At 36.1% G+C, this 24,356-nt stretch overlaps 4 protein-coding genes across 4 annotated transcripts; all 4 read left to right on the forward strand.

Annotated features, from left to right (window-relative positions):
- The first annotated feature begins 280 nt into the window (after window positions 1–280).
- LOC133836886 (esterase B1-like) lies at window positions 281–5,221 on the forward strand. Its single transcript, XM_062267479.1, has 6 exons — window positions 281–469; window positions 2,824–3,136; window positions 3,208–3,358; window positions 3,417–3,980; window positions 4,041–4,204; window positions 4,552–5,221. The coding sequence occupies exons 1-6, from the start codon at window positions 423–425 to the stop codon at window positions 5,023–5,025; spliced, it is 1,713 nt and encodes a 570-aa protein (XP_062123463.1). The 5' UTR covers window positions 281–422; the 3' UTR covers window positions 5,026–5,221.
- A 3,294-nt stretch (window positions 5,222–8,515) lies between these two features.
- LOC133836891 (esterase B1-like) lies at window positions 8,516–12,781 on the forward strand. Its single transcript, XM_062267487.1, has 6 exons — window positions 8,516–8,672; window positions 10,202–10,514; window positions 10,579–10,729; window positions 10,792–11,355; window positions 11,427–11,590; window positions 12,326–12,781. Exons 1-6 carry the CDS (start codon window positions 8,626–8,628, stop codon window positions 12,779–12,781), a joined length of 1,695 nt encoding a protein of 564 aa, XP_062123471.1. The 5' UTR covers window positions 8,516–8,625.
- A 118-nt stretch (window positions 12,782–12,899) lies between these two features.
- On the forward strand, window positions 12,900–13,796 carry LOC133836897 (ubiquitin-conjugating enzyme E2-18 kDa). Its single transcript, XM_062267494.1, is given in 2 exon segments — window positions 12,900–13,271; window positions 13,273–13,796. Coding segments are annotated over 2 exon segments (459 nt in total). The 5' UTR covers window positions 12,900–13,220; the 3' UTR covers window positions 13,681–13,796.
- Window positions 13,797–16,115: 2,319 nt separating this feature from the next.
- On the forward strand, window positions 16,116–23,282 carry LOC133836882 (esterase B1). Its single transcript, XM_062267476.1, has 4 exons — window positions 16,116–16,800; window positions 20,876–21,188; window positions 21,255–22,139; window positions 22,202–23,282. Exons 1-4 carry the CDS (start codon window positions 16,754–16,756, stop codon window positions 22,715–22,717), a joined length of 1,761 nt encoding a protein of 586 aa, XP_062123460.1. The 5' UTR covers window positions 16,116–16,753; the 3' UTR covers window positions 22,718–23,282.
- The last annotated feature ends 1,074 nt before the right edge of the window (window positions 23,283–24,356 follow it).

Raw genomic sequence — 24,356 nt, forward strand, 5'->3', positions numbered from 1 at the left:
CGCTCTACGCTTTGCGATCCCGGACTATCTATGAGCTTTGACTGTGTATCTGCGCCAGCCGCTGTAGCGCGCACTTGAAATTCTTTTTTTTTTGTTGTACGAGTATTTTGCTATTTTTTCATGTCGCCTTTTTTGTTGTTGGAGTATATTTTGTATTCTGTTATTTGCCTTATTCTACATAATATATACTTACATTTTATTCTTTCTTTTCTCACTTGTTTCGCATGTGTTTTTGTTCGCCCAACTCGTCGTCATCAGAATAAAAAAGTTTGTATTTCAGTTTCAGTTTAGCGCTGTCGCGTTACAGTTCATACTACTATCGGTGAATCGAAACAAAACGAAAAAGAACTTTAGCAGTCTCGACGGCATTAGCTAGATACTCGTATTTCAGAAATATATATGGTTTGTTGTTTTTTCTCAAAATGAATAAGAACCTCGGTTTTGTGGAGCGCATGCGCTGGCGTCTGAAGTGAGTGCCATCATTTAATCTAAATAGATCAATAGTAATTTTTAAGTTCATTCAGTAAACATAATATATTTTATCGTGTGTTTGAATTAATTCATATTTCATACTAATAACGCTGCGAGTTGGATGTGCTGCGAAGTTCTTAAGAACAAATTTATTGCTTTGAATGACCTAAGTTCCTATTGGGTCATAGTAATTTCAGTGAGCTAATCAAGTGCTCGGGTATGACAAATCATATCTGTGCAAAATGACATGCCGACACCTCTAAAAATACACGTTTATGAAGCCATACGCAAAGTGTTGCATATTAGGTTTACTTGCAAATGACTAAGAAATCAAAACAACATATAATAATAATATTTTTTATTGCGCCGCAATACTTTGTGCATAAATTCAGATAATTACAGAAAATGATTATTCAATATTTGTTGTGGAATTTTAGCTTATCATTGTTTCAAATTATTTTTATTATTGAAAGTTCTCCTACACATATAAAAATAGCATACTCGAGATATCGTTCACATTGCTGGGGTCATCTCTTTACAGTAAATCAATAAAGTTTTTATGCTATTCATAAAAGTGTCACATAATCCCTTAATTTATATCCCCATAAGCATTCGATTAATTCGTTCATATACGTCGTCTATTTATCGCTTAATCAGTTTAATGAGAAAAATATTTTCTGTTTACGACCTTTCATTAATGCATAGTTTGCCGTTGCCGATGGATATGCCACATAAACTTAATTTGTTTACATAGACAAATATAATTAAATCATTAAAGTCGTAACTTTTATAGCTAGTATACAATATTTATTTTCGTGGGGTTAAATATTGATTCATGTTTATAACATATACATATATTTTTATAATTACTCTATCAACATGCCGTAAGCGTTTCATTTCAATTTGAACGTGCTTGATGTGTACTCTGAATAACGTAATTATTCTATGGCCTAAGATTCCATTATTCATTATATACTGCATTATATTCTCGTGTCTATTGGTTTATGTATAAATATACCCAAGTAGTCTATTTGTCGGCAATTAGTTTATTTTCAAATACTTCTGTGTTAATTGAAAAATTAACTTTTCTAGCACGTCGACAATTAAATGAGTGTTATTCATTACATTTAATTATATAACCCAATTAAAATAATATTTCGAGCCTACACTAAAAACAATAATTGTTTCAATTAATTGATGACACTTTCTATCATTGTTCACATGACAACTAAAAGCTAATTATAAATTAAAATAATCTATTCATTTTTATTTACTTTACAATTGATATACTGTTTAATTAAATTGCGTTGTTATCACATACTTTTGATGTCAATGTAGGTTTAATAAATATATAATATATTTTGTTTGGCTTCTTATCACTTAAATCTGATAGCATAATAAATATCTGAATGATTTTGTCTAATTTTTGTACAATATTTTATTTCCTTATATATTCTAATACATTACGTTGGGAATTACTGTATTAAAGCAGTTAGAAATATATAAAAGACTATCGTCGAGTATTTTCGTTATCTAAAAATAAAACAATAGTCTTCATATTTTTGTTTACACACGACGCGACATTTTTATAATATCCATAGAAAGCGTATGGAGAGATTGAACCTAAGTACTTTGCTTTGGGTATGTTAATTTTATGTACCTATTTGTTTTATTATTTTGGTGGCCTTTGCTATGGTGAGAGAAAGAGAATGATAAGGGGCATTACTCTGAAAATCATTGTATAAATAATATGGGCTTTATTATACAAGTAGATGTTGCTGGCTTATCTGCAGGCTAGTTTGTCTCATTGTATTCGTTGGTATACAAGAGATACTCCGAAGGGGACAAAGTTCAACACTGAATGCTGCAGATTTAAGAGCTACTTTAAGTGCAAGGGGAAGTTGTGAGGGGTGTAGGAAGTCGAAGAGCTGAGTGCATTGTGGCGTGACTGGGTGGGTTGTTAGTCTCTAGTTGTGGGTGAGTATGGGTGTGTGTATTCCGTGTGTTCATTTATCAATGACAGACGTGCCCAGTTAGGTGAATGTGGTCCATACTGAGTGACAATGCAATGAACTAGCTCTGAGCTGGATCTGTGTCCAGTTGACGGCCTGACGACATGGTAAACAGCACAGCAACGACAACGACAATGGCAACAGCATTCAAAACAGCAGCATCAGCAAAATAATTTCAATTTACTGCGTTTCATGAATGTCAGTTGAATATGGCTAATTAAAATAATTAACACGCATTCACGGCCGACAAAAATATCATATTAACTAGGTCTGTTGTCTATGCCTATACGAATTGTTATGCTAATTTTTTATTCAATTCCACATTTCCCCATCTCTACAGAACCATCGAGCATAAAATACAACAATATCGCCAGACGACCAACGAGTCAGTCATCGCCGATACGGAATACGGCAAAGTGCGGGGTGTTAAGCGGTTGTCCACTTACGATGTGCCCTACTTTAGCTTCGAGGGCATACCCTATGCCCAGCCACCCATTGGAGAGCTACGTTTCAGGGCGCCGCAAAGGCCGACGCCATGGGAGGGTATCCGAGATTGCAGTCAGCCCAAAGACACGGCGGTGCAGGTGCAGTTTGTGTTCGACAAGGTGGAGGGTGCCGAGGATTGTCTCTACTTAAATGTCTACACCAACAATGTAAGTTGACTGACTGTTGTGTCCATTGATGCTGTGACCTGAAAATAACCTATTCTCATCTTATATGACAGCTAAGTCCTGCCAAGCCACGTCCGGTCATGGTCTGGATTCATGGCGGCGGCTTTATCATAGGAGAAGCCAATCGTGAGTGGTACGGACCCGACTATTTCATGACCGAAGACGTAGTACTGGTAAACATTCAATATCGCTTGGGTGCTTTAGGTGAGTAAAGAGACTCTCCAGATAATGAACTACTAATTAATCACTTAAATTCATAAAGGATTCCTCAGCTTGAAGACACCTGGATTGAATGTGCCCGGCAATGCAGGTCTCAAGGATCAGGTGATGGCACTCAAGTGGATCAAGAATAACTGTGCCAGCTTTGGCGGAGATCCCGACTGCATCACCGTCTTTGGTGAAAGTGCTGGCAGTGCCTCCACTCATTATATGATGCTGACGGATCAGACACAGGGTCTCTTCCATCGCGGCATCTTACAGTCAGGAAGCGCTATCGCTCCTTGGGCCTACAATGGTGACATTACTCATCGGGCTTACGCAATTGCAAAACTGGCAGGATACAAGGGTGACAATAATGACAAAGATGTTCTGCACTTCCTACAAAATGTCAAGGCCAGAGATCTGATACGTGTCGAGGAGCATGTTCTGACGCCAGAGGAGCGCGCCAATAAGAATATGTTTGCCTTCGGACCTTCCTTAGAACCGTTTGTCACGCCCGAATGTGTGGTGCCTAAACAACCGCGAGATATGATGAAGACCGCATGGGGTAACTCTATTCCCATGATGATTGGCAACACTTCCTATGAGGGTTTGCTCTGGGTGCCAGGTAAGTGTTCCTGGAATGGCACATGAATCGAGACTTACTACTGTAGATTGTTTCTTTCAGAGGTGAAGCTAATGCCACAAGCAATACAGCAATTGGACGCTGGTACGCCGTTTGTTCCAAAAGAACTGGCAGCAGTCAGTAAGGAAAAGATAAGCAACTGGGCTGAAAAGATAAGGAACACGCATGTTACTGGAGAAAAGGCGACGCCGGATAACTACATGGATGTAAGTTGAGAAAAGAATGCGAATAGGACATTGATTTATATATGTTCGTGGAATCATCATTATACATATTAGATTACCACTTGCTCACGTTTCAAACAAAAATGTGCCTATCAGACTGAATCAGCATTAACATTCAAATCGAATAGTCCGATAGTGTTGAGTGAACTGGATTAATCTGGCGACAAGAATGTGATTACAATGAAATCCGGTTAAACTTAACTGGTTTTCTTAACATATTAATAAAATTCTTTTAATTTTATTGAATTAAAAAAAATATTTTAGGAAAACTTCTTTTAAAGAAAATTATTCATAATAGCTCTCTAATCTTGATTTCTTGTTGTTTACAGTTGTGCTCTATGTACTATTTCATATTTCCGGCTTTGCGAGTGGTCCGTTCCCGTCATGCTTATGGAGCTGGTTCACCCGTCTACTTCTATCGCTATGATTTCGACTCGGAAGAGCTAATATTTCCTTATCGCCTAATGCGGTTTGGGCGTGGAGTAAAGGGCGTGAGTCATGCCGATGACTTGACATATCTGTTCAGCAGTTTGCTGGCTCGTCGATTACCCAAGGAAAGTCGTGAGTATCGCAATATTGAGCGCACAGTGGGCATATGGACACAGTTTGCGACAAGCGGTAATCCCAATAGCTCCAAAATTAATGGCATGGATATGATCACTTGGGATCCTGTGCGAAAAACCGATGATACAATCAAGTGCTTAAATATTAGCGATGATTTGAAATTTGTTGATTTGCCTGAATGGCCTAAGGTTAAAGTATGGGAAAGTCTTTTTATTGATAATCGGGATCTACTCTTTTGAGAATGAAATTTGAAATATTTGCTGTACATAAGTAAAGTCAATATAAATACCTAACAATCAGGTGTCTATAAATTTGTTATTTGTATATTTAAGCTGTCAACTAGCTTGTCAAAGACATTTAATAATACCAAATTATATTTGTACTTAGGATTTTAACAACTGTTGTCTAAAAATAAAAACAAAACAAAACAAATAAGAAAGTTTCATTAGAGTGTGCTCGACTGTGAGTTACCAATTTTGAACCAATTAAAATATTGCGGTATTTATTTCAAAATTGAATGAATAACCGCAAAAATACTAAAATTATACCAAAGGTTACTTTATGTATGGATTGATACACAACAACATTAAAAATATACCATAGTATGCAAAATATATCAGATTGTCAGCCAAAGCGTCAAAGTATTAAGTAAGTACAAAACTTTCAGGAATCATAAGATTTACCAAAATTCTACTAGATATAAGAATACTTGTTATTAGATTTTTGTCGAGTGGCGGGGGCGGAAGTGGGTGTGGCAAACATTTGAAACAACTTTATCTGCGTGCAAACATAACAAATGCTGTCGAAAATGATGGCTCTATCTCTTTTAGTCTCTTAGATCTAGGTGTTCATACGGACAGACGGACAAGCGGACATAGCCACATCGTCTCGGCTGTTGATCCTGATCAAGAATATATGTATTTACTTTACATTGTCGGAGATGCTTCATTCTGCCTGTTATAAATATTGTCTGTAAACTATAATATTCTATTAGTACAATTATGCTTGCTGTTCATATCTTCGATTGGGGTAGGCGTCCAAAAATCCCAAACAAACTTGATTTGTATGCAAAACAAGTAAGACAGATACATTCAAGTGTGCTCGACTTGAAGTTATCTGCTCTCCTCTCTTTTTAAAAGCAAAACGGTATTAACATTTAAATACACCAAATTAATATATTTAGAAAAACAGAAAGTATATTTATATTATATTATATATATATTTATATTTATACAATTATATATATATTCATATTATTATTAGAGCTTGTTGTTCATGCGTTACATTATATGTTACGTTTATTGATGGCAGTCACAACTTGTTACCAAGTTATATTTCTCTTTTACTTTATTACAAACAGTGCAACATATATTTTCTTTTGAATTAGAAACATGATTGCAAAGTAAATTAGTGTATTAAATATAAAATATACATACATATATAAGTTGTTAAGCAACAAAGTGAAATTTAATAAGTTTACAGAAAGTTATAATTTTGTGTTTGTATCATTACATTATAAATAGAAACATCAGTTTGCTGACAATTTGATAACACTTAATTATTAAATTGAATAGAAAGATTATATATACAATTACGACAGAATAAAACATGAATTATATGTGTTAATAGCTTATCATGCGTCTGTCTATTACATAGACAACTGTCGAGGTCAAGCTTATTGACGCAATAGTTTTATTGTTGTGTGTTATATTGTATAACCTATGTATAATTTTGTTTGAATAATACCCTACGATTAATTTCGACATTTTCGATGTGTGTTGGCGGAAAGGGGCGTGGTCAGAAAAGAAAATAAACTTGATCTGTGTATGACATTCATGAATATGGTGACCATCTTTGGTTTCTCTTTGTAGTCTCTGGATCTAGGTTGACAGACGGACATAGAAGTTGACGGATGAGGAGCATGGATACTTTTGATGAACAGTGATGAAGAGTTATAGAGAAGGTGAGAGCCACTCTCTTGAAAAGGTTAAGGTTAGGTGCGTTAGGTTAGGACCTTTTATATCGATCCGAATCAAACGAGTTACTTGTTGCCAATCTGATCTGTTAGAGAATATAGAGATATTGAAATTCCATTTATGAATTTCTACACATTGCAATGCATTGCATGCAAACAACAACAAAACCACGAACGACAACATAATAAAACTGAACGATAACCAAACAAGTAAGTAAGAAAGTTACAGTGAAATACCAGCTACCCATTTTGAATAAAAACAAAATATTGCAGTATTTTTTTTTCAAAATATACCAAAATATTAAAAATACTAAAAAATATACCGTTTGGTATATTGATATATTACCACATTCAAAATATACCATAGACGACACAATATACCAGATTGTTGAAAGCAACTAAGACCCTAGTACATACGATACAAAAGAATTCTTGAATAACTTATCGACAATCTTTGGGCGTGGCCAAAATACTTGATTGCGTGCAAACATAACAAATGCTGTATAGCTCTTTCTTATAGTCTCTGAGGTTTAGGTGTCAGAGGGACAGAAAGACGGACATGGCTAGATCGTCTCGATCAAGAATATTATATAAATACTTTATGGGTTCGGAGATGCCTCCTTCTACCTGTTAAATACATTTCCTGCCGACACAAAGTTAATATACCCTTCTACCCCTACTTACTAGGGGTCTGAGTTGCTTTGGCCGACAATCTGGTACATTGTGCCGTCTATGGTATATTTTGAATGTGGTTCTATATGGATATTCCAAATATACAATTTTGTATATTTTTAGTATTTTCAGTATATGTTGAAAAAATACCGCAATATTTTGTTTTTATTCAAAATGGGTAGCGGGTATCTCACTCGACTGTAACTTTCTTACTTGTTATGCAGATTGGCATTGTGCTGTTGGCCAATCAGTTGAATAATTATTCAGCTGCTTTATGTGAGCCGGCGAACTAGCCAATACTAAAACCAGAGAATCTACATATACTAGTATTCGCACTCATAGTGCTGCCGACCAAAGCTCTTTTTTGTACGGCTCACTCTCTTATCTATACACTCAAAGGTTGACACTCTATGTTATACTCAACGCTTTGTTTTGGCTCTGAATTTTCGCCGGCTACTTTATCCCGCAATTGTAATTCATATTTATACCCAACTACATTCATGTGGTAGAAAGGTATTTTTGTTTAGTGTCAACAGGGAATGTGCGTAATAGGCAAACATTCTATATCAGGGTCATCAGCTCAGACGAAATAATAAAGGCAACAGAAGATAGAGCTACCTTTCTTGAAAGTTTTATTATACAGCAAAAAAAATATTTCTTTAGGTTTTGCAAAAAAACAACCGAATTTCAAGTGACTTTGAGCTACAGATATCAATTTTGGTAAACTAATAACAACTTTAGTCTTAATAATTTCTAACTGAAAAACATAGTTGCTAATTGGTAAAAAATCAAATGTAGTTGAACTAGCTTAGTTGCTTGTAAAGATACTTATACTTAATGTCGCCATATTTGCAATCTTTTTTTTGTGTATTTACTATTACTATTAATTACATTATTGTTTTGTTTTTACTTAAAATAAATAGCGGGTATTTGAAAGTCAACCACACGTTACTTTATTTTTGTTGCATATTGTGTTTTGATATTTGGTTTATTCTACATGGTATAGATTTGCATTTATACTTTCCATTATCACTTCTTTGGCTTGAGTGTTTGATCGTCGATATATTAACAAAAAAAAAATGTATTCATTTTAGTTTCAGTTTTGTTCTGTCGCGTAGCAGTTCATTTTGCTAACGGTTAAACTAATAAGGGAAAAATAAAATTAGAAGCCTTGACGCTACTACGACTCAACATGAATAGTAACATGGGATTTGTGGAGCGTATGCGCTGGCGGCTGAAGTGAGTTTTAATAGTTTTTTTTTTTAATTGGGTTAATCTATGTCATTCCTTATCAGAGTTTTCCAAAGCACGATCAATTTTCATAGTAACGATATTTCAACAATATACGTGACTTTGAGTCATTTCATGTTATTTTAATGTGTATCAGAGTTTCTGGAAAATTTTTATTCACATATGTATAAACTGCGAATATGCTATGTATTCAGTAACTCTAATGAATAACTATAATTACTGGAATAATTGATAGAAAAATACTAATGATATAAGGTATTATTATTATCTTATTAACAAAAATGATATATAGATGAGCATTAATTTGTTATTATATTTTCTTTCTAACAAAGCTTTAATAAATAAATTTATTCGGTTAGATTTCACAAAAGATTATGTTATTAGACATTTTTTGGTCTAAAAATATTAATAACTAGTTTCTTTATAATTATTTTCGAAATCATTGTAAGTAAGATATTATGGTGATCTAAAAAAAGTATAACGAAAATAATCGAGATTTTTCTATATCAAAAAATAGACTTCAGATTGCTATTAATGCCCCACACCATAAATTTATAAAACCCTTAGCAAAAGATTAGGCATTGGAACTTTACTTGTAGTAAGATAATTTTAAGTACATATAAACCTAATTATTATCGTTTTCAATATTTGATCGAAGTGAAAATGAAGAAAGAATGCAATACACTACTATGTGATGAAATACATGGTATGTTGAAATATAGCACAGTGTGATGAAATAAAGTGTGGTGAAATACACCGTATGGCGGTATATGTATGTTATGTATAGTTCACACTATGATAGCTGCGTGCAGGCGCGTAATATGATTGCTCAAAGGATCCTTCAGTATGAAGTACTATATAGTACGAAACTGTGGAATCAATTAGAGTATTTGGGTACAATAAGTGTCACGACATTAATTTTTTTGACCTCAAGTTACCTTCAAAAAGCTCACCATCAACTCTGTAGTCTTCAATGTCTACAAAGTAAATAGTGCCTTATATTATAATGGCAACAATCGCCGTCTAGCCCTTATAAAAGGGATCTCCAAGTTTAGAATTTATTTCGTCCATATGGTCATAAGCTAAATTTGTGAATTTCATGTAACATACATTTATTCTTGCTATTTCATGTGAAAAGAAAAGGAAATAAATGTTGCTGGTTACACGAAGCTCGCAAAAGAAAAATTGTAGTAGACTGAGTTGGGGAAAAGTTGCCCCCAAACTATAAATAAACTTCGTTTTATCAGTATGCTTATTTTATTCAGATTAAAAACTTAATTTAGGGATGAGGTGATGTCTGGGCGATATGGAAAGTAAGGAAGCTTGGAGCATTATATGATAGTGGGACTGGGTGCGTTGTTAATCGGTAATTGTGTGTGTTAATATAAATATTTCAATTTTGTAATTAATATCTTCTACATTCATGCATTCAGGATTGGTAAAAATAACTTGTTCTGCTGCATATGTATGTATGTCTACTCGGATTATTATACATATTTTATTAATAATTTTTACAGTACCATCGAGCATAAAATACAACAATATCGCCAGACGACCAACGAGACGGTCATCGCCGATACGGAATACGGCAAAGTGCGGGGTGTTAAGCGGTTGTCCACTTACGATGTGCCCTACTTTAGCTTCGAGGGCATACCCTATGCCCAGCCACCCATTGGAGAGCTACGTTTCAGAGCGCCGCAAAGGCCGACGCCATGGGAGGGTATCCGAGATTGCAGTCAGCCCAAAGAGAAGGCGGTGCAGGTGCAGTTTATGTACGACAAGGTGGATGGTGCCGAGGATTGCCTCTACTTAAATGTCTACACCAACAATGTAGGTTGACTGACGGTTGTATCCTTTCGCACATGAATGTGATCTCTTTTATTTTATATGACAGCTAAATTCTGCCAAGCCACGCCCGGTCATGATCTGGATTCATGGCGGAGGATTTCTTACAGGCGAAGCTACTCGTGAGTGGTACGGTCCTGATTATTTGATTAAAGAGGACGTAGTGCTGGTGACCATTCAATATCGCTTGGGTGCTTTGGGTAAGTGGAACTAAACATTCTCAACGAAACTTTCTTCTAATTATTCACTTAAAATCATAAAGGATTCCTCAGCTTGAAGACACCTGGATTGAATGTGCCCGGCAATGCGGGTCTTAAGGATCAGGTGTTGGCACTCAAGTGGATCAAGAATAACTGTGCCAGCTTTGGCGGAGATTCCGACTGTATTACCGTCTTTGGCGAAAGTGCTGGCAGTGCCTCGGTGCACTATATGATGCTGACGGATCAGACACAGGGTCTCTTCCATCGCGCCATCTTACAGTCAGGGAGCGCGATCGCTCCTTGGGCCTACAATGGTGACATTACTCATCGGGCTTACACAATTGCAAAACTTGCGGGATACAAGGGTGACAATAATGACAAGGATGTTTTACAGTTCTTGAAAAATGCTAAGGCTGGAGATTTAATACGTGTTGAGGGAAATGTTCTGACCCAACAAGAACGCGCCAATAACGTTATGTTGGCCTTCGCACCCTGCTTGGAACCTTTTGCCACGCCCGAATGTGTGGTGCCCAAGCACCCAATCGATATGATGAAAACCGCATGGAGCAACTCTATTCCCATGATGATTGGCAACACTTCTTATGAGGGTTTGTTCTTTATGCCAGGTATGTGCCCATTTGAACACCTCAAAAGCCAAGAGTTTTTCATTTGCTTTTTTGCTTGTTGTTTTATTCAGTGATTAAACAAATACCACAGATGACAATGCAATTGGATGCCGGCGCTCCATTTGTTCCAAAAGAGCTGGCGGAAGTCAGCCAAGAGAAGATGGGAGAATGGGCTGAAAAGATTAGGAAAGCGCATGTTACAAGTGAAAAGGCTACGCCGGATAACTACATGGATGTAAGTTGTGAAAATGCTTCGAATGAAATATTTATTTCGGTGCTTTTATTTAACATCTTCAAGCTTCATTTTGTAAAAATATTTTTTAATTTGGTATGGAATCTAGTAATCTCTGACCCTATAAAGTATATATATTCTTGATCAGCGACACAAGACAAGACGATATAGCCATGCCAGTCTGTCCGTCCGCTTAAAATGTAGAAATATAATTTTTTCAAAGGCAATTTGCACTCAGATAAAGATTACTTCAAATTTTTGGCCACACCCACTTCCGCCTTCTAAAATCGAAAACCAAGTGTATTTTCTGAGCTAGTCTTTATGATTCCCGATTTGGTTTCGATTAAATACAAATTTTAAAAGTTATTTAAGAAATACTTTTATATGCGTAAATACGCCTCCTTCTTAGGGGTCTAAGTTGCTTTGGCTGACAATCTAATATATTTTGTACTCAATGGTAAATTTATATATATATTAATAATATTATATTATATATTAATTTTGAATACTTAAATTAATGCCGCACTATTTAATTTGAGGTTTCGATTACATAAATAGTTTATAGCGATAGTTTACATAGTTTAAATGAGCGAAAGTTAAAAAATATTATATTATCATCTTACGAAATTTACAATTAGCTAATATACTTAGTATCGAATGTAGACACATTTTTTTCACGCATTGGAATATCCTTTTGTGGCCAGTTTTCCTAATATTTTCTTTCCTTCGTATTTACAGCTATTATCGATGTACCATTTCATTTTTCCGGCTTTGCGAGTGGTACGTTCCCGTCATGCTCATGGAGCTGGTTCACCCGTCTATTTTTATCGCTATGATTTCGACTCGGAAGAGCTAATATTTCCTTATCGCCTTTTGCGGTTTGGGCGTGGAGTAAAGGGTGTAAGTCATGCCGATGATTTGACATATCTGTTCAGCAGTTTGTTGGCTCGTCGCTTACCCAAGAAGAGTCGTGTGTATCGCAATATTGAGCGCACTGTGGGTATCTGGACACAGTTTGCGACCACCGGTAATCCCAACAGCTCTAAAATTAATGGTATGGATATGATCACTTGGGATCCTGTGCGAAAAACCGATGATACAATCAAGTGCTTAAATATCAGCGATGATTTGAAATTTGTAGATTTGCCAGAATGGCCTAAGGTTAAAGTATGGGAAAGTATGTTTGATGTTTGATGGCAATAGAGATCTGCTATTTTGAAAAAGAACTTTACAATATAAGCTGTTTGCCACCACCGGTAATCCCAACAGCTCCAAAATTAATGGTATGGATATGATCACTTGGGATCCTGCGCGGAAAGCCGACGATACAATCAAGTGCTTAAGTATCAGCGACGATTTGAAATTTGTTGATATACCTGAATGGCCTAAACTTAATGTATGGGAAAGTATGTTTGATGACAATACAGATCTACTTTTTTGAAAATGAACTTTGCAATAAAAGAAAACCTCAATATGAGTTTATAAAAATGGCCTTAAAACTGTTAACTATTTTTAAGCACACAATAGGCTTGTCAAAAGCTTTTCAATAATACCAAAATTTGTTTGTACTTAGAAAATTAACAACTGTTGTCCACAAAAAAAAGTTTAAAATACAAAACCACAACCAAAAAAAATGTCTGCTTCACGTCGTTTGAGTCGCGAACTGAGCGATATTTTAGCTTCCCAAATCGAAAATACTGCGCAACATTGAAGCCTCGGACGAATCGTTGCTACTGTGGACAGGACTCTTAGTGCCAGAGAAAGCACCTTATAATAAGGGCGCCTTTCGCATTCAGATTAGTTTCCCGACTCAATATCCGTTTTTGCCACCAAAGATACTCTTTAAAACGCAGATCTATCATCCCAATATCAATGAGAAGGGCGAAGTCTGCCTTTCAATTATCACAGCCGACAACTGGAAGCCAACCACACGAACCGAGCAGGTTCTTCAATCGTTGATTGACATTGTGCATAGTCCACAGCCCGAGCATCCACTGCGTTCCGATTTGGCGGAAGAGTACGTAAAGGATAACAAAAAGTTTATGAAAACGGCTGAGGAGTTCACCAAAAAGAATGCCGAAAAACGTCCTTAATAAGACAAAACAAGACAGTACAAATTTTAAATCTTCTTTAGGGTAAGACAGACAGGCCGGGCTGTACTTCAAAATTTTACATAAACCAATATTAATTAAACTAGTGTTTGTTTTTATGCTGTTTAAATTATTTTTAAAGCATTAGATTACTAAGATAACATTGGGTATAGCTCTTTGATCTTAATATAATCTAACTTAAATGATGTTCTAAACTGCCACTAATATGGAATCTGCAAAGTTATTTACATGCCAAGTTCTGTCTGTTTGGCCATTACATAATTCACAGTTAACACGGCAACATGGTAAGGCAAGCTACCAAGTTGTCCAGAAGGGAATTTACCATGGAAACTAGCTAAATTTAATGTCACACACAATGCTTATTCAGGCTCTAAGAGATGTTGCCGCTTGTGATCTTGATAATTAATTTAGAGGCTATTAATATAATTCAAGTTCAAGATGACGACAGGCCTGATAATTCTAAGAATGTAATTACAAGTACAAAGAAAAACTAGCATACGTATTATAAATAAATATATTACGAGTATTTCGGCATAGTTTTCCATTTGCGATCTTCCACATGATTGCAGAGGAAGTAATATTTGAAGGCATTTATTTTTAATCAAGAATTTAATACAATTAAGCAGCGATGTAATTGTTTGAAGTACCAGTTGCAATTTTAAATAGATACATCAGATTGTTGACTAGCTAATTGAGAATAATTTTTAAATTGTATAGGCAGATTAAATATACAATTACGAGTGAATAAAATGTGAATTATATGTGTTAATAGCTAATCATACGAATTTGAAAGACGGCTGACGAGGTCAAGCCCATTGACGCAATAAGTTTATTGTGCTATGCCGCATTGTTTTCATTAGTATTTCAGAATAATATTGTTAAAGTTGTTAAGCTTTTAACATGCAGCCCTCGGTGAAATATTCGTTATAATTATAGTAATTATATTAATCATCAAATTGAAAATCTGTAAAGCTTAAGCTACTTTTTGCCAGAATATCAATTGCGATTATAGCAGATATGCTAATATCAACAAACAAAAATCAATATTTGCCAAGAGTAATGCTTTTGATATTATTTGATTAAATGCCATGAAACCGTGTAATTTTAGGCGAATTGATTTGTAATCCTATCCTGCATTTTTTACTATTTAACAAAGGCTTCAGAGTTTATATTAATGGAATATTTATAAATTATGCAAATATGCATGGGTTTGGCTGAATGTTAAACTTTAAAGAGTGCATTACAATTGAATTGTGTTTGCATGCAATTACTACTATATACATATATTCAAATTGATGTTCAATTTATATTATTGATAGATTGGTTTGTTGTTGCAATCAACATTATCATTATAGGCATTCTCACAACAGACAGCAACGAATTCACCGTTTTAATTACGGTAATTGCCGCAACTAATGTCATGCCATATTGTGTATTAAACACAAAAAATTATTAACGGTGTAGTAATCTCGAGTGGACTGAAAATTGTAATAGATAAAACAAGTTGAGTATGTTTTTTCATTAGCTGGAAAGACCTCGTCGAGAGATTCTATCTAGATGTGCGATGAAATAAAAATCAAAACAAGTATTATTAGGATTTATTTGCCAAGCAGTCGAGTCCGTTTAACATTTTCAATGGAAAATAATAATCTAGGGCATTGGTAGTGCTTTATAATTGCTTACACACCTCTCTAGCGATTTGAACTATAAACTTGTCGCAAACTGTTGATTAACATTCCCCGAAAACAAAGCAAAGGACACACGTTGAGCATACGCCATGTGTGACAGTACAAAAAGTGCAATTTACACACATAAAAGCCCAAAAAAGAAAAACAACAATGGAATTTCAAACCCAAAGTCAAACACAGCAAACAAACAACAACAAGTGACTGGCTGCAACAATAGCAGCAACAGCAGAAGCAGCAGCAAAGCAATAGTTGAAACTATTTTGTGTACATGTCTGTGCACATGCTATAAACAATAAACAAAGGCAACAACAAAAACGATAACGTTTAAACAAAACAACGGCGCCCAGCACAGGCAGCAAGCAAACTCACTCGAGCAGACAATGCCATGGGCATTTGAGTGCGAAACATGGCAGTGTACACACACAACTCACACACACACACACACAGACAGATGTGCACAAATACATGAGCACAGCTAGAATATCACTCATACGCTAGCTAGGCCCGTAAAGAGTAAATGAGTGGAAACCCCAACAGCAGCAATAGCACAAGCAACAGCAACAGCTCGCATGTAAATTTCAGAGTGTGTTCGATTGTGTGTGTGTTTGCGATTGTGTATGAGAATGTGTGTGTGTGTGTGTTTTTAGCGTGCTCATGCGGCAGTCCGAGCGATGAGCGTCGAGCGTCAAGCGTCGACCGTAGACCGTTGACGACCACTAAACTTAGCCGGCGCCTACTTCACATGCTCAGTAGACGAGCAACCCCTGAGTAAAACGCAACAAGCCAATGCCCAAAGCCGGCGTTTTAATAACTAAATAAAGCAGCGCTTTCAACTAATTTAACACAGAGCATCGCGAATGCAACGCGCTTCAATTGCCGGTAAGAAGTGGAACGAGTTGAGTTGAGTTTTATGGTGATGATCATCATGTGGTTGTGTCTACAAATTTAACGCAATTTACTTAAATCAAACTGAACAAGAGACAACATAAATTGTCGAAATTATTATTTCAAATAGTTAAAAAATTGGAGCAAAATCATTATACAAATCACATAAAAATCAATCGGAAGTGTTAGCAAAGCCAAGGATAAAAAGGCAAGGCTGAAAAGGGCGATTGACACGTTTTGTGTTGCGCATACGCCGCGTAGGCGTTATTAATTTTTTACGCTATTCTCTTGGCAAAGTGGCCTTGTCGTGTGTTTATTTTTACTGGGATTTCAAGAAACTCGCCAATCGTGCTTTCTCTGTGGGCGAGAGTGTGTGTAACAGTGTGTGTGTGTGTATCTCAGATTGACGCCAGCGCAACTAATTGCCAAGTGGCAAGGAATCAAATCGCGTTTACTTTGCGGTAGCGTGGAAACACATCAAGATGTCATTCGATATTGCCATTGCCGATCAGATGCGTATTGCATTAAGGTAAGTGCTTTCGCATTGAATTGCATATTCAATTCATATTATTATACAATATGTCTACAGCCATGCGGTATTAAGTATAATTGAACAAAATTGCGAGTTAAATTAAGTGATTTTTAACTTGCAATTTAAATATATGCAATCTTTTTTAATATATAAACTCCATTTATTTAATTGGATGCAACGACTCATTTCCGTGTATGCACTATATTTGCTTATTCACTCAAATTCTAGTAAAATATAAATAAATATATATTTTTATGCTGTACCGCAATTCGTAATAAACAAAAAATAAGAAAAAAATTAATCATAAAAATGTTCGGTACTTTCGTGTAAATGCGTCGACATTATTCCCATAATTCATTTTTTATCTCGATAAGAAATCAGCAGAGAACTCATAATGGATTGTGTATTAAAATAATTGAACAACAATTTGAAAATAAGTCTAACACTTCCACGTTAAATCGAGGTTAAGTTTGCACGAGCTTAAATAGATTGCAATTAGAAATCAAAGCGAAACCACAGCCAATGATGCCTCGGTATTGAACTTTTTGACATTTGCTATCGATTCACAAACATCAATGAGGAGCTGCAATCAAATTGATGTGAAGTTCAAATGTCAGCCGGCTGTATGTGGCTCAGTAACGTGACCATTTCTTATCGCAGTGACTTGAGAAATCAGAGTTATAAAATAAAATATGTATATTATTATGACAGCCGCGTCAGAGGCGAGAGCCTGAGAGTCTCTGTTCTTATCAACAGCGTGCCAGGCCTTCATAGGTTGCTCAGAATCCGGTTCACTTTACAGCTGGAGGTCTTATAAATAGAAATATATGTTATTGCATCCGTGTTGTCTGCATTGTCGACTCACCTTATTGACTTTAATGTGCTGTCTGGAAATGTGGCTTGTACTCTGGACCTTACCCATCCATTGAAAGTGATTTCACATTTGTATTTTCGCAAGTGGTTGACAATGGCTCGCTTTTTTTTTTAAGACTTATGTTCGCATGAACTCGCTATCAGTTTAAGCGTTCTGTCTACTGTTAATTCTAAAGTATCAATATCAAATAAACTGATAAGATTTATTCGAGTTTGTAGAGAGACTACTGGAAGCGTGTGTCATTATCGACATTATGTATATAAACATTTTTTGTTGGTTTTCTAAATGCGTCATTTTTGGTTTATGCCCCTCAACTACATAAATTATATGTTTACTTAGCTTACCACATGACATCGACAATTTCATTATCACCTGCAACTTTCGCCAATTAATATGAAATTGTGACTAGCCGGCCAATGTCAAGATTAAGATTTTATTGTCACTTTGAAGTGAACCCACAAAAGATCACGTTTTGCGGTGACTTTACGAAAAATTCTGCAAATGTCACAAGTCACATTAAGAAACTCTTTGAAAGAAAACAAATTCCGAAGTTGTGCCGAAATTGCAATTACGTCAACCTGAAGAGTCAATAAAATATTTGCTTTAAAACTGGTCTTTCCATGAGCTTATGACTTTTTGCTTATATTGCATTATTGGCAGACACTTCTGTGAATGATAAACAAAACATTGAATCAAATTAAATTAATAGAACTATTGATTATGAAAATGGCCACAATTATTTCTTCTTGCTTATTGATGATTTCTTTTGCACTCTAATTAAACTAGAAATGTAACACTAAAAATATCATTCAAATATGTTTGTTCTAAATTATGAATTTTTATAATTATGAACAGCAAATTTATGAAAATATTTTCTCTCTTGAATTTATTTACGAGTACTTCAGATGAAAACAAGTATAACAAAAAAATGTAATTTCCAATTTAATTTGCAAGCAATAAAAATAAATTTTGCCTTTTCCGTATTTATAAATTGTTGGCAATATTTCTGGATTATTCTTTTATTAGCCAAAATCTATCATTGGCTGCTAAAATTGCATTTCTATTTGGCATTTGCATTGCCTTACACTTCATTGCACGATTTTGATAAATGGAAAATTTTAAACATTTTGGCAGGCAAAATAAAATTCGCTCGAGCGAAATGCCATTGACCTGCATCGTTGACGAGGATGCTGATGTATTCAAATATTGATTGATTTTTCTTATCGTTTCTGCAGGAATTATACAATATTATTTATATTTCTGGCATTTTTATTTTACACTCTTGCAATTCTCGACAAATTGGTAAGAAAATATTTAGACTAATTGGCATCCCATAAATGAGGAACGAAATTGTCGTGTATTTGGGTTGCAGCACATTCTTTTCAGTGTGAGAGGGTTATACAGATTTTTCAAATCGCTTTTTTAGGTCAGGCATTAAATTATTAAATCTTTATTATAGATACACTTGGGCGTACTTGGAATAGTTGTCATGTTGTACTCCTACTTTTCTATCACATAATATTAGAAATCTTTATTTGTGGTAATTTAAAAATTACCCACATGAAAACTTATTAAGATATGATATCTATTAAAAAGAGGGTTGGCTGTTATCATACATATTTTGCACCTAAACACTCCTATGCAAGGTTTTTCCATATTCTTTCTTAGGTAGTTAAAAAAAATAATTGCGTTAAACATTTATTAAAGAGTTAACAAATTTAACTTCGTGTTGTAGACTCAGACCGTCTTCCGTTGATTTTATGTTTGTAGTTGCAATTAACATATTTTAAATTATTTATATAGGCAGCTTCGTATACAATGTCAATGTCAAATGTGTTGATTTTGTTGTTTGTTATTTGTCTCTCTTGTGGATTCGTTGAGCATTCAAATCGCTTCTTTTCGCATGTGATAGACGCAGAAGCAGATGCTGCTCGGCTTCTTTTTTCCGCATTGTAAATCGAGTGCGACTCTATTGTGTATTATATATTCAACCCAAGCTCACTCATAATATAAATTGGTATTCAGATTAACTGCTGATTTGAGAAACCAGTTCTATATTGATGTAATTTTATTGTTCAAGCTGTTGGCTGATATATTTTATATAAGTAAAAGTGGCAACAGCTTATTTGCTTAACAAGATCTCGTAGAAAATTGTAATTAACACTACGAATATACTATAAGCATAATTTACACAAGTTACTTAGAGCAATATTTCGAGAAATACCCCAAGGTTACACTCACTGGCGATCAAGAAGAAGCTGCCAGCTGCTAATTAATTGCGGCTCATACTACAGCGAGTGCTATGCTCAGTAGATATATGTATATGCGATGATTTGCAGCCATATAAATGTTGTCGAATATCGAGTGTTTTCATTTTTATTTAACCATATTTGAAATCTATATTGACGATCAGCCCGTCTGCTGTAGATCGACTCACGCATCGTATAACTCGCCCGCTTCTAATGCCTTAAACACACTTGAAATATTAAATGGGGCAGCGCCGAGCGTGTTGCTTTCGTCTTCCCCTGCAACTAATACCCTGTTACATAATATACTAGACTGGGTGTTAACGGCTTAAGGAACGTAATAATAATACGAGCACTTATCAAATTATCTGGTAATGGTTATCATTTATTTTTAAGTTCTAAATTTCCGTTCGATAATAGACATTGTCAGTTCGAACCAGTCTAGCTGGAATTACAAAAAAGCACGTGGAATGTGTAAAACTCGGAAATAGATTATTTTGCATAAATTACAATAATTTATTAGGAATAAAAGAAGATGATTGCCAATTTTCCATAGCAACTAAAATACTTAGATATTCTTTTGGATAGCCAATTTTATTATTTAATTTAAATGTGTTTCTGATGTTTAAAGTGAAGGATTTCCCGTTTGTCGACATTTTTTCAATTTTTTTTATAGGATATCCGCTGTTTATATACCACGAATCAATCTCATCATTTAAATTAGCCGATTGGCATTTTGTTTTGTTTAAGTAATGAACGAAAATATTGCGAGTGGCACGCCCAAAAGTCTGGGTAATGTTTACAAACAAAAAGTCTGAATGTTTATCCAAACACTTGGCACTTGATTGGCTTTAAGTGCACTCACCTGTCTCGCTTGATTTGCAATAACATTTACAACTCAACACTATTCTCACCCTCGTATCTCTCTCATTTTCTATGTTTCGTTTATTAGCTATGTCAAGTTCAAGACAAAACAGCAGCGTTTGAGGAGCAACGATAAGGTTATTGCCGACACTGTTTACGGAAAGGTAAAAGGCGTCAAATGGCGTTCGATTTATGGCAACAACTACTACAGTTTTGAGGGAATCCCATTCGCCAAACCGCCTGTGGGTGAACTACGCTTTAGGGCGCCAGTTGAGCCCGATCATTGGACGGAGGTGAAACGCTGCACACGAGAGAGGTCGAAGCCATGTCAGGTCAATCTGGTGCTGAATCAGGTGCAGGGCAGCGAAGATTGCCTTTACCTCAATGTGTACTCCAGAGAAGTGAGTTCAATGTGAACATTACCTTTATTGATATTCCATAACCTATAACTTTCTTCATAATTGCAGTTGCATCCACAAAAGCCGCTGCCAGTCCTGGTCTGGATCTATGGCGGTGGCTTCCAAATGGGAGAAGCTTCGAGGGATTTATATAGTCCTGATTACTTTATGATGGAACATGTGATGCTGGTAACCATCGCCTATCGCCTGGGTCCACTGGGCTTTCTCACATTGGACGACGAGCAGCTCGATGTGCCTGGCAATGCGGGTCTTAAAGATCAGGTGCTTGCTCTACGCTGGGTGAAGCGAAACTGTCATTTCTTCGGTGGCGATCCTGATAATATTACAGTGATGGGCGAGAGCGCCGGAGGTGCCTCAACACATTACCTGATGCTCACTGAACAGACACGCAATCTCTTTCACAAGGCTGTGCTCATGTCCGGCTCCGCCATGTCTCCTTGGTCCATTACACCCAAACATAACTGGGCTCATCGTCTGGCTCAGGCCACAGGGTATTCGGGTGAGCTGACCGATCGTGAGGTGCTGAATCATTTGCGGCACACAAAGGCGAGCAGCATGTGTCGAATGGCGGAGGAAATTGTCACGATGGATGAACGTCATCAGCGTAAAGTAATGTTCTGCTTTGCACCCACCGTTGAGCCATACGAGTCTTCGCACTGTGTGATTCCCAAACCCCCCATTGAGATGATGCGCCATTGCTGGGGCAATGAAATACCCATGGTGGTTGGCGGCAATTCCTTTGAGGGACTGCTTGTCTTTCCCGAGGTGCGCAAGTGGCCCGAACTGCTTCACGAGCTGGGCGACTGTGCGTATCTGTCGCCCGAAGATGCCGGTTTGGATGCGGATCAACGACGCGCCTTTGGCAGACTGCTGAAGGAGGCTTACTTTGGTGATAAGGAAATAAGCCAAAAGACCTTACTCGAATACAGTGATGTAAGTTGAAGCTGAAGCAGAAGCAATCAGTATAGAAATAATAGTTATTGTATTACTTACAGCTCTGCTCATACAAATACTTCTGGCATGGCATCCACCGCACTTTGCTGTCGAGAAGCGTGAATGCGCCCAAGGCGCCGACATACCTTTATCGCTTTGATTTCGATTCAGAGCACTTTAACATGGTACGGATTATAACGTGTGGTCGCAAGGTGCGCGGCACGTGTCATGGCGATGATTTATCCTATTTGTTCTATCACGGGGCTGCCAAAAAGCTGAAGCGACGCACGGCTGAATTCAAGACCATTCGTCGGCTGGTCTCCATTCTGGTGCATTTTGCCGCATCCGGAGATCCCAACATACCACTGGTCATGCAGGAAGAGCACTATACACCGCTGGGCGACCCGACAGATGCCCAGCCAAAAGCACAGGCACAGCCATGGCTGCCCATCTCCCAACAGGATGCGGTGTTCAAGTGCTTGAATATTTCACATGACGTTCAGGTGATTGATTTGCCGGAGGCCGACAAACTGCGACTCTGGGATAGCATGTACTCGGATAAGCGATTATTGTATTAGTTATATGTATGCCTTACCTAAATATATTAGTAGCCATATCTATATATGTATGTAAACTTACATATATATATATCTATACTTAGCATATATTCGACGAGCCTCGAGCTGGCCCTAAATGCGCATCTCCAATGTAAATTTGTTTGCGCAGGCATCAAGTGTACACATGTAAATAGGGATTTTTATAGCCTAGCTATTAAATATAAAGAAAAACACACTCACAATCGCACACACACATAGTCACAGATGATTGAGTAAATAAGAGCATACGTTTTTTATGATGGCCTTGGGCTATTTACGCTTCTGTTTGAATTGTTATCAAATGGCAATATGCAAATATCTCTGGATCAAACAGTAGTCCAGCTATATTTAATCAATATTTCAACATTATGTTAGGTTTACTACACATTTGTAGTCAGCAAATATCCTTAAGCTAGCATGTAAATCAAAATTCTAATTGTGACATTTTAGAGGGTTGAGTAAAGCCGTACAGCAGTGATTTTTAATAAACGGAATGAGCATTGAATAATTAACACAAATATTAAAATGCAAAATATATGTATGACCGTGTATCTTTAAACAACATGTTTCTTATTTTGGGAGGGGGAATTGATTCTTGAATCGATAACTGGATGGAGTCTCCTGTAAAATCTGCTGCCTTCATATAACAACAAACATTTTTAAAATTCTCAGACTGGCATATGTAACACCTGCACATACTCCCAGAAGTTAAATTCGTTAGGAAAACGACTTTCGCATATCCTTACAAAAATTAGACAATCATGCTTTATTTTTTACGCAAATACCTTGAAAGAGCACTGAGGATATAACTGCCTAAAATACATTATCAATCTGTGGCTTCATGACAAAGTTATACCGCCTTTTGTTCGATTCAATTATTGAGAGTCCTTGCGGTGTTTCATGCAAAGTATAAACCATTATTAATGTGTTTATGCAATTTTTGTGGGTAGCAACTTGAAAGGTCGCTTTGTCTGGCATACATATTATGTAATTTACCTCACCCTAACGTGACCCTCCCCTCAGGTTTGGTATTAATTGTAATTAACAACTTACACGTGCTTCACATTTACTTAGTCTTGTGACCTTCCCCACACCAATGATAACAGCGAGTTGACTGTGTTAACCATTGTAACTCGTATTTTGCCTGTAATATTTTAATTATTATTTACAGTTGCTTTGTAATTTTCCTTTAAATTATTTGAATTCCTCTGCTGCTGGTTAAACACGACTGAGCAGCTTTTAGGCTCCTATTGAATTTCATGCGGCGATTTATAAACACAGCCTAAAAGTATGCAACGATTTTTGCTTTAATGAGTAGCAGTGATTGAGTTGGTTTGTACAACGAATGCGTAACATAAATTATATTTTACTGTCAAGAAATTAAAAGTCTGAGCTTTAAAAATATGAATTACATAAACGTAAAATAAGGTTTCTTTACGAGTTTTGTAATTTTCATTTATTACAAGTGTCATTTTTTTTTTTTTATATATGTCAAAGTAAATTAGTAGTGCAATACAAACTTTAGAATATAATTGTGTTTTTCGATGGATGCTCGAAAATGTACTTGTCATCAATCAAGTAGTTAATTGAAAATTAGTTGTAAGTGCGCTTCAAGTGTTTC

This window comes from Drosophila sulfurigaster, chromosome 2R (assembly GCF_023558435.1).
Source record: "Drosophila sulfurigaster albostrigata strain 15112-1811.04 chromosome 2R, ASM2355843v2, whole genome shotgun sequence".
Taxonomy (NCBI): Eukaryota; Metazoa; Arthropoda; class Insecta; order Diptera; family Drosophilidae; genus Drosophila; species Drosophila sulfurigaster.